Here is a 13,040-nt window from a genome sequence, read left to right as displayed (position 1 = left end):
GAGCCCTGTCCTTATTTCATCCATCATGCAATAGGGCATTTCCTCAAATTTGAACAGCCAAGTATTGTGTAGGAAAGACATTAGTCAGAAACAACCCCATTACTATTGGATGACAGAATTATTTAAAAATTTCTTTCTTAACACAGATTTGTTAATAATTCTTAGAAAGTTTACCTCACAGTTCTTAGCTCTGGATATTATAGTTAACAGGCCTTTTAGAGGGCATTCTAATATGAGCACACAGTGTTTACAGTAGTGGAGATAATTAATTTATACTTGCAAGAGGAATGTCTGAATCTGTCTTTGTCTTATGTGAATTGATATTTATGACTAAGACTGAAATTTCCACTGACAGCATCACACATGGATACAAAAATGTCATTAAATGGAAGAGAGGATGTACTGTGGGAAATTTTTCTTTCTTGGCTGTGGCATGCAGCAGCTTGAAGTAGGATCTCAGTTCCCAGGCCAGGGATTGAACCCAGGCTGTAGCAGTGGAAGTGCTGAATCCTAACCATTAGACTACGGGGAAACTCCCTGTGTGAAACTTTTGATGGCTCCAAAGACTTCAGTGAGAGCAAAGACTTTGACGTCAAAGAAGTATGAAAACATTTTAGAATAAATAAATGGGGGAGAAGTAATATCTCAAAAGCATATATTAAAATTATTTTATGGAGTTCCCATTGTGCTTCAGCAGTAATGAACCCAACTAGTATCCATGAGGATTCAGGTTCAATCCCTGGCCTCTCTCAGTGGGTTAAGGATCCAGCATTGCCATGAGCTGCGGTGCAGGTCCCAGATGCAGTTCAGATCTGCTGTTGCTGTGGCTGTTGTGTATGCTGGCAGCTGTAGCTCCAATTCGATCCTTAGCCTGGCAACTTCCATATGCCACGGGTGCAGCCATTAAAAAAAAGACAAAAAAATTATTTTATATTTTATACATGTGATTTAAAATTTGCTATGTCATTGAAAGTTTATGTGAATATTAATGCTAGTCAAGGAACATTTTTTGAAACTTTATGGGAAAATGAGAGATGATTATATATTGTTTTGCCTTATATTTGGGTATACATGATAATTATATCCAGTGTCCTGTACCCTTCACCACTTCACACACACACACACCACACACAATACTCTGCCAACTAACTCCAGATACCCTGTCATTTTCAAATTTCTTTGTAAATGACATTGGTTCTCTCATATAAATAAAACAATAGATAAGGAAAAAATATCTTTTTTTTTTTTTGTCTTTTTGCTATTTCTTTGGCCGCTCCTGCGGCATATGGAGGTTCCCAGGCTAGGGGTCGAATTGGAGCTATAGCTGCCGGCCTACACCAGAGCCGCAGCAACGTGGGATCCGAGCCGCGTCTGCAAACTACACCACAGCTCACGGCAACGCCGGATCATTAACCCACTGAGCAAGGGCAGGGACCGAACCCGCAACCTCATGGTTCCTAGTCGGATTCGTTAACCACTGCACCACGATGGGAACTCCAGGAAAAAATATCTTTTTGCGTACTTGACCTTCTGATCTTGAGTTATATTTATTAGTTGAGAATCATGAAACTATTGACAGGTAAGAATGGAAGAGTATCTAAAATTGCTGTAATAAAAAAAGAAGCTTGCATTTTCAAAAAGGGAGTTTGGAAGTCTGAGGACACCTGGGTTCCAGCCTCTTTGGCATCACCCAGCGCCCCCCCGCCCCCAGCTCTCTGGCCTCAGCTCCCAGTGGTAACAGAAGAAATGGGTGGGCTGAAAAGGTCCCTTCAGCTACAACTCAGGATTTCATCACCACTGGCTGGCAGTGAGAGGAGAAACCTAACTTGCACTATTCCTGCTATATGAGATGGGTAAAGGATTTTAGATATCATTCTTGAAACATTTTAACAGGCAGATGTTTACAGACATGAAAAGTGTGTACAACTGCAAGCAAGCAAGTCTTCATTTTAAGCAAGTCTGAGGAAATCAAAACCAGGTTCTTATAAAATATCAATGAGAGGATTTTCCCCTTTATGGAGAGCCCCCATTGTAAGCACCTCTAGACTAGCCCTGTCCAATTGAAATATAACGCAAGCCCTATATGTAACTTAAAATTTTCTAGTAACCTCCGCTTTAAAAGTTTTTAAAAAGTGAGTTTTTTTTTTGTTTTTGGTCTTTTTCTATGGCCACACCCATGGCACATGGAGGTTCCCAGGCTAGGGGTCTAATTGGAGCTACAGCTGCCGGCCTGTGACCTACACCACAGCTCACGGCAACACCAGATCCTTAGCCCACTGAGCAAGGCCAGGGATCGAACCCACAACCTCATGGTTCCTAGTCAGATTCATTAACCACCAAGCCACGACGGGAACTCTGAAATTAATCTTAATGACACAGTTTCTTTAACTCAACATATACAATGTATTATCATTTCAATATGTAATCAACAAAACAATTACTATGAGACATTTTACATTCTTCTTTTGTACTAATTATTTGAAATCTGGTGTGTATTTTATACCCGGGGTACATCTCAATTTAGACCAGCCACATTCCATGTGCTCAATAGCTCCATATGGATAATGGCTACTCTAGTAGACAGTATAGTCTAGAACATTTGATAGATTGATTTTTGGTAGTAAAAGTTTAAAAAATGGATAGATATGGTGTGTACTGATTTCATGATTATGGTTACTCTCAGGAAGGAGGGAAATGTGGTACAGAGGGGGAATGCCATGACTCTCAATTGTTTTATTTATTGTAAATGTTTTTTGCAAGAAAGGTTTTATTCTTGTTTTCTTTACTCTCAAACATTTTATTTCTTTATAAAACTACCTGAAGAAACTATGGCATCAGTTTACAATTTCTTAAAGCTACAGGTGGTATGTTTTGTTTTTGTATTCACATTTGAAATATCTCATCTTAAAATGAAGAAAATAAATACTCCAAAATTTTTTTTATAATTTTCCAGAATGGATGACTTACATGAAGCAAGGTATACTGTATGTCTCTTTGTTTTAACTAATTTTATTTTCAGAAAAATTAAAAATCGCCAAATTCACTACTCAGAGATATTATCAGTCTTGAAATCAGATGGAGCACCTTCAATTTTTCAGGGGGTCCTGATCCAAAAATTTTCATGTTAAAAGAGAAGTTATTAAAAAATAAAAAGTAAAAGAGAAGTTATTGAAATCAAGCAGAATATGTTAGGGAACAGACACTCTAAACGGGGTGTTTTTTAAAGTAAACAGGCAAAAGGCCTTCAATATTTCTGGAAGGAGACACAATAATTGGGGACACTGGTAACTTCTGGGGAAGGGCGTTGCCAGACTTTGGAATCAGGAATGTGTGGCTTCCTTTGCAGTTTTTGTACTGTGGACGTGTTTTTCCTATTCTAGATGAGTAAAAATAAAGAAAAACATTGCTGTGCAGTGGTCAAGGGCATGCAGTATAGGCAGATAGATCTGGGTTTGAGTCCTGGTTCCTCCCTCATGACCTTGGGAGTTCATCTTTCTAAGATCTCCATTTTTTCTTCTGTAAAGCAAGGCTCAATAATAACTACTCTCAGAGGTCATGATAAGTAAGATATCTAATCAATAGGAAATAGAGAATCAAAGGTACCCATCTCTAGAAAATCAGACAACCCCCAGGTGCGTCAGGCAATTACATAATGCCTAGTATTTCACTGTTGGGATATCCAGAAATTTCTTTTGCTTATTTCCAAGATTTGGATAATTTCACATGACATTAACAAGCATTTGATAAATATCATTGTTACATAATTTTTTTTTTTTTTTTTTTAGCGCCACACTTGTGACATATGGAGGTTCCCAGGCTAGGGGTGGAATCAGAGCTGTAGCCACAGCCACAACAATGTGGGATCTGAGCCATGTTTGCAACCTACACCACAGCTCGCAGCAATGCCCGATCCTTAACTCACTGAGCGAGACCAGGGATTGAACCTCCTTCCTCATGGATAATAGTCGGGTTCGTTAACCATTGAGCCAAAATGGGAACTCCATAATAATGTTTTAATGATCATAGCTTCACAAACATTAACCTCCCACAAATACAGAGAGCACAGCTCTGGGGAGAAAAATAAAAGTAAGCAGGTTATCTTGGGGTTGCTCATGTTAAGTTCATATTTCTAGAGAAACATCCGTTGATGTATGTACTGTAAACACTTCCCTTGAAATGCAAGATAATGCCTTCAAATTCACCATGTGTTAGCTTCAAGACCTCCGTCTCTGCTGGGCTCTGAAGGCAGATGATGTGGGATCAGATCCTAGCCTTTTCTGTCAGCTGAACCAGATGGAGGAAGCATGGGGGCTGAGAAGGGAGGAAGAGTGGGTGATTCGGAGATATGGTAGGTACTCTTTTCTTTTCTTTTTTGGCTGCACCTGTGGCAGGTGGAAGTTCCTGGGCCAGGGTTTGAATCTGCACCACAGCAGTGACAACGCTGGATCCTTAACCTGCTGAGCCACCAGGGAACTCTGGAAACAAGGTATTTTGCAGCTTGGGTAGTGGCAATGTGTTGGGGAAGCATTTCTGTGGATATGAAGTTTCCTCTAAGCAAGTATTCTAAGAGTCATTTAGAGATTACTTGAAGTCTTTTTTCACTTAAACTTTCATATCCTCCTGAATTTTCTGCCTCTGTCTTGGGAAGCTGGGAAGATGGGCTCAGGGGAGGCAAGCGGTCGGTCAGAAACTTAACCTGCAAGAGGCTCAGTTTCCTTATTTATGAATTCATAAATTTAGAAACTTAGTGCCTAACTCAAAGGGTACTGTGAGAATTGAGCCTGAAAAAGTGTGCAAATCACCTTAAATCCTTCCTGGACATTCATTCACTTCATCCACCCAAAATGCACTTACTGAGCACCTGTGTGTCCTCAATACCCCAGATCCTTGGTACTCGCCGCCCTTTCCCTGAACACTAATGCTTGAAACAGCTTCCTCAACCCCTGCAATGCCCTTATGAAAGCTAGCAACTGCCATGGTCCACTTTACAGCAGAGGGTTTTGAAACATAGAAAAACATTTAGTGAAGAGATAGGAATTTACACTTTATTTCTTTTGTAAGTTAATCCATTATTTCAAAAGAATTGTCTTTCTTAACCCCCACCCCCGTTCAAACTGGCTGTCCTTCCAAGGAATGCAGTGGAGAATGGCAGGGAGTCAGTGTTCCTGGCCTCAGCAAGTGCCATCCCCAGCAGTGCTCACCACACAGGAGGCGTCCCTAGAGGGCACTGGTGAGCCAAGCTGGGCACAGGAAGAAGCACTGACTCTACACGGAATAGACTGATTTATGATCTGACCAAGATCTTTCAGGACAGGTCTGTCAACCATCTGTAGCTGCCTATGGGTGGGGTGGACTTTTATCTGCCTGATATACTTTAAGGATGCTGAAATACCTGCCTGCCTCGAAATATCTTTTTTTATCATCCCATTATTAAAGACACTCCTTTAAGTCAAGGTCAAGGTCTTCTAAAGTTTCTTATTAAAGCACATATTTAACAAGCAAGAGTTAATAAAATTAACTAGCTGTCCCTTTGGATCTGACAAGTCCATTTTTTTTAAGGGTTAGAGGGCAGGAGCTCCTGATCTACCACGATCGCTACTAGTGAACCTCTAGGATGGGAAGGAAAGCTTGAGACCTAGCAACAGACCCAGGCCAAGGTTTTTGACGCCCACTTTGGAAGACATCCTCCCCTCACAGGTCACCCTGTTCTCAGCTCTCATTTACTCTAATTTATGTAAAAGGGTACAGATCCCTGGGATTGGGTTTCAGTCTTGTTCTGTTTCAGAGGAGCCTTTCCTCCAATTTTTAGTGTCACTACAAAACTATCAATTAAGTGACCTCAAGATTTTTTTTTTCTCCAGCTCATTTTCTTACTTTATCTCTACAGCCATAACATCCTGCTTCCATTATTTTTATTTTAGTTTTTTGGCTGCTCTGGCCAGAGATTGAACCCATGACACAGCAGTAACCAGAGCCACGGCAGTGAAAATGCCAGATCCTTAACCCACTAAGCCACCAGGGAACTCCCTGCTTTCACTATTGATTAATATGTCCTGGTTCTACTACCCAAGGAAAGGGAAGGGAGTGATGCAGCTGATTTCTGGGGCTATTCTAGAAAGACAGCAGAGAAGAGAGGAGAGAGATCAGGACAACTGATGGAGAGCAAAGCTGTGAAGACAGATGTAGGATTTAGTCCAGCAGCCCTTGGCCTAGTCTGTTTCTGCCTCACAGGCCTTTCCACCCAATATTTCTTACACAGTGTTGCTTGGAAGCCCAGTGACCTTAAATATCTGGAGAGGAAGGCTGTGAGCCTTTGGAAAAATAATTCAAATCTTTAGCATTATAGTCCTGATCAGATTATGCTGTAGCTTTTTTTCTTTTTGTCTGTTAAATATCTTTCTTTAAAAATTGATTATCGCTTTGTGCTCCAGAGCCTCAAAACATTAAGGAAATGTGGCTCTAAAGCTGGGACATGAATCCAATAGCCCTTTGGGGTGTGGTGAAGGACTTGATCATGCCCAGGGCAGGCCATTTTTGTGCCAATGTGTAGGCCCAGGAGAATCAGGTTAATTTTTTGTTTTTGTTTTTGTTTTTTTTTTTTTTTTGAAGAGGAAAAGAAGTAAGATATCTAGATATTTTTGGTGAAATCTTACTATTTTTAAAAGTTGGGAGCTGATTAACAAACAAAGGAACTCCAAGTAAGAAACCCTTCTTCTGGCCATCTAGTTTGTGGTCGCCCCTGGTGCAGGGTTTCCAGCTGGAAGAGCTGGTACTTGGTTTCCAGCTGGAAGAGCTGGTACTTGATGGGCACTGCCTTGTGGACAGGCAGCCAGTCGCTGGGATGCATCATCCTCAGCTCAGTCACAGTGAGAGCGCCCAGTCAGACCACTTCAATCAGCTGCTCTAAATGTTTCTGAGCATATTGACTCAACTTTGCTTGGAAAAATAGGACTTCTCTGCCTTCCTCTTGGACTCCCCATAAATCTAATTTAAAAACATGTTTTGCACAGTATTTTGAATACTGTTTCACATCTCACTGTGGTTATACATAAACCTAAAAACAAAACAAAACAACCCCCCAATCCTTCTTTTATACTGGTTAATCTTCAGCCTTCTACTCTGCACCAGGGAATGAGCTGTTAGATTTCTAAGCAATTCATCCAAATTCCTTAATTGCTAATTTTTTGCAAGTTCTCATTTCCGACTTATCCCCCCCCAAAAAACTACAAGGTATAATGGGACTACGTTTCAAAGGGAAATGAGTTAACATATTTATTTCTTTCCTTTACAATTAATTATTTTAAAATATTATTATATATAACACACATTATGCAAATATAGCAAATAAATTGTGGTTAATTTTGACATCTTTATAAATGGTGATTTTAGGGCCACATGCGCAGCATATGGAAGTTTCCAGGCTAGGGGCTGAATGCAGCTGCCAGCCTATGATGCCACAGCCATGGCAACGCCAGATCTGGGCAATATCTGCAATGTATGCCACAGCCTGCAGCAATGATGTATCCTTTAACCCACTGAACAAAGCCAGGAATTGAACCAGCAACCTCATGGATACTAGAAGGGTTCTTAACCCACTGAGCCACAATAGGAACTCCTAAATTATGATTTTAAATGCTGCTATAATCATCAATACTTGATGGTGTTTAAACAGTGAGAACATCCTCTTGGAATGATCTTTGAGCTCATATGGAAAAGCATTAATGTATGCAGAGTGCACCAGCTGCAGCCCTTCATATGTACTCAATACATATTTTTTAGTTGACTAAACGAGCAATTAATGATGAGAAATGCTGATATGTTTCTGTTTCAGGGCAAATAGCTGCACCTTTCCCTTTTTAAAAAAAAAATGACTATACCCTCGGCATATGGAGGTTCCCAGGCCTGACTTGTGATTCCTCAGTGACCCCAGCCGTTGTAGGTGGATTCCAAATCCACTGTGCCACAGTGGGAACTCCTATACCTTTCCTTTAAGAGGTTAAGGTGAGAGAATGTAATTCATCACTGGGTTCATGAGTCTCTAAGATGGACAGCTGAAGCTCAGGAAATTAGAGCAGGAGCTTGCCTTATCATCATTCAGACAGTAATTCCAGTTCAGTTTCTTCATTTTTGCCACATCAAGGTACCCGAACTCACTATTCTTCTCTAAGTCAACTCTCCATTTTATTCATTTATATCACCTCTCTGAATGAAAAACTAGAATCACTAATGTATGTAAACACAATGTTACTGATTTTCTCATTAATGTTTCTCATCTCCTGGAGCCGGAGACTTGATCTCACTTTGTTAAGAAAGGGAAATTAAAAACGATTCGAATTAGTAAGGACTAATTTCCATCAAAATAAGAGTTTTCTGGTAGAATCAAGAGGATTGAAGGAGAAGAAAAAAGAAACTAACTTTGTATGTGATCGAACGATAGAGCATATCTGTATCTGGGCAGAGCTTGTCTGTACTTGGGGAAATTCTGATCTAGTCCCATATCCTTATCTTGTAGATGAGCAGAGGGAGACAGAGAGCAGTGACTCCAGTTGTGGAAATGAGACTCAACCCCACTCCCAGTCTTCTTTCCCTCCTGCTTGGAACAGTGTGGCCCACTATAAGATGTATGACTGCAGAAAACAAGAAAGGAACAGAGGAATTCCCACTGTGGCTCAATGGCTAACGAATCTGACTAGGAACCATGAGGTTTCGGGTTCAACTCCTGGCCTCCAGTGGGTTAAGGATCCGGCATTGCCATGAGCTGTGGTGTAGGTCGCAGATGTGGCTCCAATCCCTCTGTGCTGTGGCGTAGGCCAGTGGCTACAGCTCCAATTCGACCCCTAGCCCGGGAACCTCCATATGCCACAGGAGCGACCCTAGAAAAGGCAAAAAGACAAAAAAAAAAAAAAAAAAAAAAAAAAAAAAAGAAAGAAAGAAAGGGAACAGAGGTCCCAAGGCAAAGTCCAGGTAGAGGACGGAAATGCTGGGCTCTGAGGCAGTGAACTTGCTGGTGGTAAGAATGGAGAGTTGAGGGGGCCATTGGGGAGAAGACAGGGTTATTGTCTGTTATTCTGTCCCACTCCCCTTTACTGATGAGGTGACGCAGAGCCAGAGAAGGGAAAGGCCTCGCCAGGGAACTCAGGGCTTCTCAGTGGCAAAGGGAGAGTTACAGCCCTTCTGCCTGCCAAACCTGTATTTTTTATACAGCACTGCTGCACTTTTCCAACTCTGCCTGTTTATAACATTTTAAATGGTACTCATGCCTTTATAAGTATGAGGGCGATGGTTTTTAAAATTTAGGATAATTGTCACTTTGCTCCAGCACGAATCCCATCGTCATCCTCCTACCAGCTGCTCCCAAAGTCCTTCCTGGGGTTGGTAACTTCTCCATCCCCTGTCACCCACCTCCGCCAGCACAAGGAGGCAGTGCGAGGGAGCAGGAGGGCACAGAACCAGAGACTCACCGCGAAGCGCTTCCCGCAGCTCTCGTTGCCACAGCACCCACAGCAGTCATTGTTCTTCAGGCCCAAGAACACCAGTGCAGGGAAGATCATCTATAGGCAAAAGAAGCACCTTAGAGGGACTCTGGTTTGGTCATGAAGGGGGTGCCCATGCCTGCCTGGCTGTGTGAGGAGCCACACCTGTGATGTGGGACTTGGTGGCCAAGGGGTATGGCAGGAACTAACAGAGCCTGGCTGGTGGGTGGACAAGTGTTGAGTATCCGGGTTCTATTTGGCCTAAGGGCAGCTGTTGTGAGGCAGGATGTCGAGATTTGACACCCTGTGTTCCCATTTACATGGTGGGTCAGGATAGGGATTAAAAATCCTGTCCTCAATGGTCGTGAAACATAACCAACCTCTGTTGGAAATGAGGGAATAAAGAAATCATTAGCACAAGAGTGGAAGAAGAATCCACTGACACCTGCTTCTCTTGGTGGTTTTCAGTCATTTACTAGAAAACTGTGTTCACCTCCTCCCCGACCACCACCCTGCACCCCAGCGTTTTCTTGTTAAAATGAAGAAATTATGCGGCAATCAGTTCGGTTCAGGAAATTCAACTGACCCATGAGAACTGCTAGCCTAAGCTTGGGGATTCATCACTTAGTCCATTTAATGAACGTGTCTTTGGCCGGTCCCAATGGGGAAGGGCAGAAATTAAAGCGCTAACTTTTCATCATGCAGTGCTTGGGCTTTTGTTAGCAGCCAAATCTCTTCCTGTTTAGTCAGTACCCACTTTTAAAAGGATAGGGTGAATATATCCTCTGGGGGGATTTTAAGGCTTCCCTACTCACCAAAACTCCGCTTCCTAATATTCCTCCAAAAAGCCAGACTTCATCGGAAAGGTGGTCATTGTTGTCTATCACTTTTCCTCCAGGGAAAAATAGCAGGATGTTAGCCAGGAAGCCAAACACAGTGAGGGGAATGAGGGTGCCCCCCAGGCACTTGGCACAGCTCCCAGTGCACATGCTGGAGATGGAGATACAAGGTTTGTGATACAAAGTCCTTCGCTGCCTTCTTCACAGGCTCTCTTCAAATTATTGGCCACAGCGTCTTAATAATTGTCCACAAGTCAATCCGTATTTTGGAGCTCAGAAACGAAATCAGCCCGTGAACTGTGTCCTTGGAGTTGCTTCAGCCTCTCAAATACAGCAGAACCTCGATGGCAACAGGCATTTATACATTCTGCTTGACACTAAGTCCTTTCTTTTTTTTTTGCACCCTCATAAATAAGATTACGTCCTTTGCAATCATTTTGCCATGGAGACCAATAACCTCTGTTAATAATCCACCAGCATAGACAAGATACTCAACCTTGTTGCAGTAGAATATAGGGCTGAAACAAACAGCATCTGGAAATACTGCACCTTTAATCTGACAATGCCCCTACCCAAATCAAGAAATATTTTCCCCAGGCTCTTTATAAATCACTGTAAAATTGAGTTACATCCTAGCTAAAACCATGTCTCCTAAGTACTTAATGGCCTACAGTGCGTGTCTTTGTCTTTTCCGCTGAAAGCTGGGAATACAAAAGAGATATTTGAAAGAGCTTCTGTTTTCCTCAGTAGGAAAATAACAATCTGATGATCCAGTTGGATACTGCTGAGCTTAGGTCTACAGGAATTTTTTAAAGGACAATATCAGAATGACTGTTTGTTGTCTCATTGCTCTATTTTTATACTTGCTACTCCATTAAATTCTCTCTCCTTCCCTACTTGGCATGCTAGAATTAGCAAAAAACAGTTTCCACAATCAACTTGTTCAGCTGCATCTTCCATGCAGAGGTAAAAACCTCTACCTTTACAAAAGGTAAGGGGAAAGGAAGATTGAGGTTGAGTGGAGGAGGGGAAAGATACTGATAAATAATTGGAGGCAGAGCAGAAAAAGTTGAAAGAACAGTTAGAGAATGTAGGAGGCAGTAAGATGGACTTCTACTGGAAATTTTGCCAACAGCCTGGGGCATGATTAAATTACTAGTTTGCACTGTGTCATTTTAAGAAGGTCTCTGCCATGCCCAGACCAAACCCTACCATGTGCAATGACCCTGCTCTGAACTGGTGTTGGGTAACAGCTGAAGGACTATGGGATGGAAAGGGAGCCTGCTAGCTCTTTGTTGGGAGTCTAGAGGTTAGAATAAGACAGTAGATAATATTTCATAGTCAGATTTTAGCTAAATAAAAAGCAAGTAACATCATTATCATGGTGAGACTTGTCCTCCCGTGGAGTTGGCCACAATGTTCCCTGGGAAGCAGTGGGCTGCATTCTACCAAGGCTCAAGGAGCCTCAACCAGGGGAGCTGTGGACAGAATTCCAGAAGATTCAGAGCAGATGGACTCTGAGGTTCCTTCTAAAAGTCTATGAAACGTGCATTGGTTGCTCTATAAAAGATACTTTCTGAGATCTCAGGATTGGGGATGAGAAGAAAAACAGAAAATATTTCTTGAGCACTGGAAGAAGACGTCATGTCCCCTGTAGAAGGCAGTAGGGCTTAGAGAGGTTAAAAATACATTTTGCGAGATCACCCCAGCCTAATGAAGTGTGGTGCTAAGAGTTTAAATCAAGATTCTTTGTCACCAAAACCCAGGCTATTGTTTTCCTCATAGATTTTCCTTTTTTCGAAATTAAACAAGTTATTTTTTCAATATGAACAAGAATGATGCCATGTTGAATTGTGTGGGTAAGTTTGGACAAATTTCCTGCTGAACAATGGTGAACAACTGTGATTTTTTTTTTCCTATTAGAAAATAATATGGATTTTTTTTTCTTTTTTGTAGAAAAGTCAGAAATATAGACAAACAGAAGGAAGAAAAGGAAAACCAACTGTGTTCCATCACCAATAGGTAAGGACTCTTATCTCTTTGCTGGCATTAGTTTTCCAACACCCCAAGCAGGTGCAAATAAGCTTTCTTTGTAACCCACCAGGTTTGACAGGGAGCCATAAGAATAATCCCAGACGGAAGACAAAGATTTTAGGGTTGTAAGTGGTAAGTTCACCCTTATAGATGCCACCTTGGAGCTAGGCCATTCCCCTTTGGACACTGGCAGTTTTTTCTTTCTTCAGAGACTTTTGCCTCTAGAAGTCAAGGCATTTGAATAACTGGTCAACACAGCCCTGATATCCCAGACTTTTTAGATGAGCAACTGGGGTTGGCAATCACTAAGTGAACAAGTGCAAGTAAGAGATACTGTGGATCACAATTCAGTTTTTTAAGAAGACTTGGTAACTGAGTAACTGTGAGGGAGAGGCCAGAGGTCCTTATTTCCTGTGTGGAGAAGTGGAAACACAGACAGACAATCACCCTTCTGGAATGCCCTGACTTCAAGCTTGGAGGGTGATTAATTCATTTATTGTTCAACTATTCATTGTGCCTTTAGACCTGTAGGCAGGAAGTGGAATACCTAATCTAGGGAAATGGGATGGTGAGGGAGGGAGGCTTGGTGAAATTCACCCTCAGGAAGGGAAGGGTGGGGTCATGGCTCTAGGCACTTGTGAGATTTCAGACAATAGTTCTTTTGATACCCTTCTTGTTTGCTGTTCACTCTCTG

At 41.8% G+C, this 13,040-nt stretch overlaps 1 protein-coding gene across 1 annotated transcript in view; it reads right to left on the bottom strand.

The window, feature by feature from the left end:
• TM4SF4 (transmembrane 4 L six family member 4) overlaps positions 1–10,836 on the bottom strand; it is a 29,318-nt gene extending 18,482 nt beyond the window's left edge. The window contains exons 1-2 of the mRNA XM_003132480.5: positions 10,289–10,836; positions 9,462–9,551 (exon numbers count right to left, since the gene is read on the bottom strand). Coding sequence (XP_003132528.2) covers positions 9,462–9,551; positions 10,289–10,462 — 264 coding nt within the window. The 5' untranslated portion in view covers positions 10,463–10,836. The remainder of the gene's footprint in view (positions 1–9,461; positions 9,552–10,288) is intronic.

The sequence above is a fragment of the Sus scrofa genome, chromosome 13, assembly GCF_000003025.6.
Source record: "Sus scrofa isolate TJ Tabasco breed Duroc chromosome 13, Sscrofa11.1, whole genome shotgun sequence".
NCBI lineage: Eukaryota > Metazoa > Chordata > Mammalia > Artiodactyla > Suidae > Sus > Sus scrofa.
The sequence above is the reverse complement of the archived record's forward strand: the minus strand, read 5'-3'. Positions and strand labels throughout refer to the sequence as shown.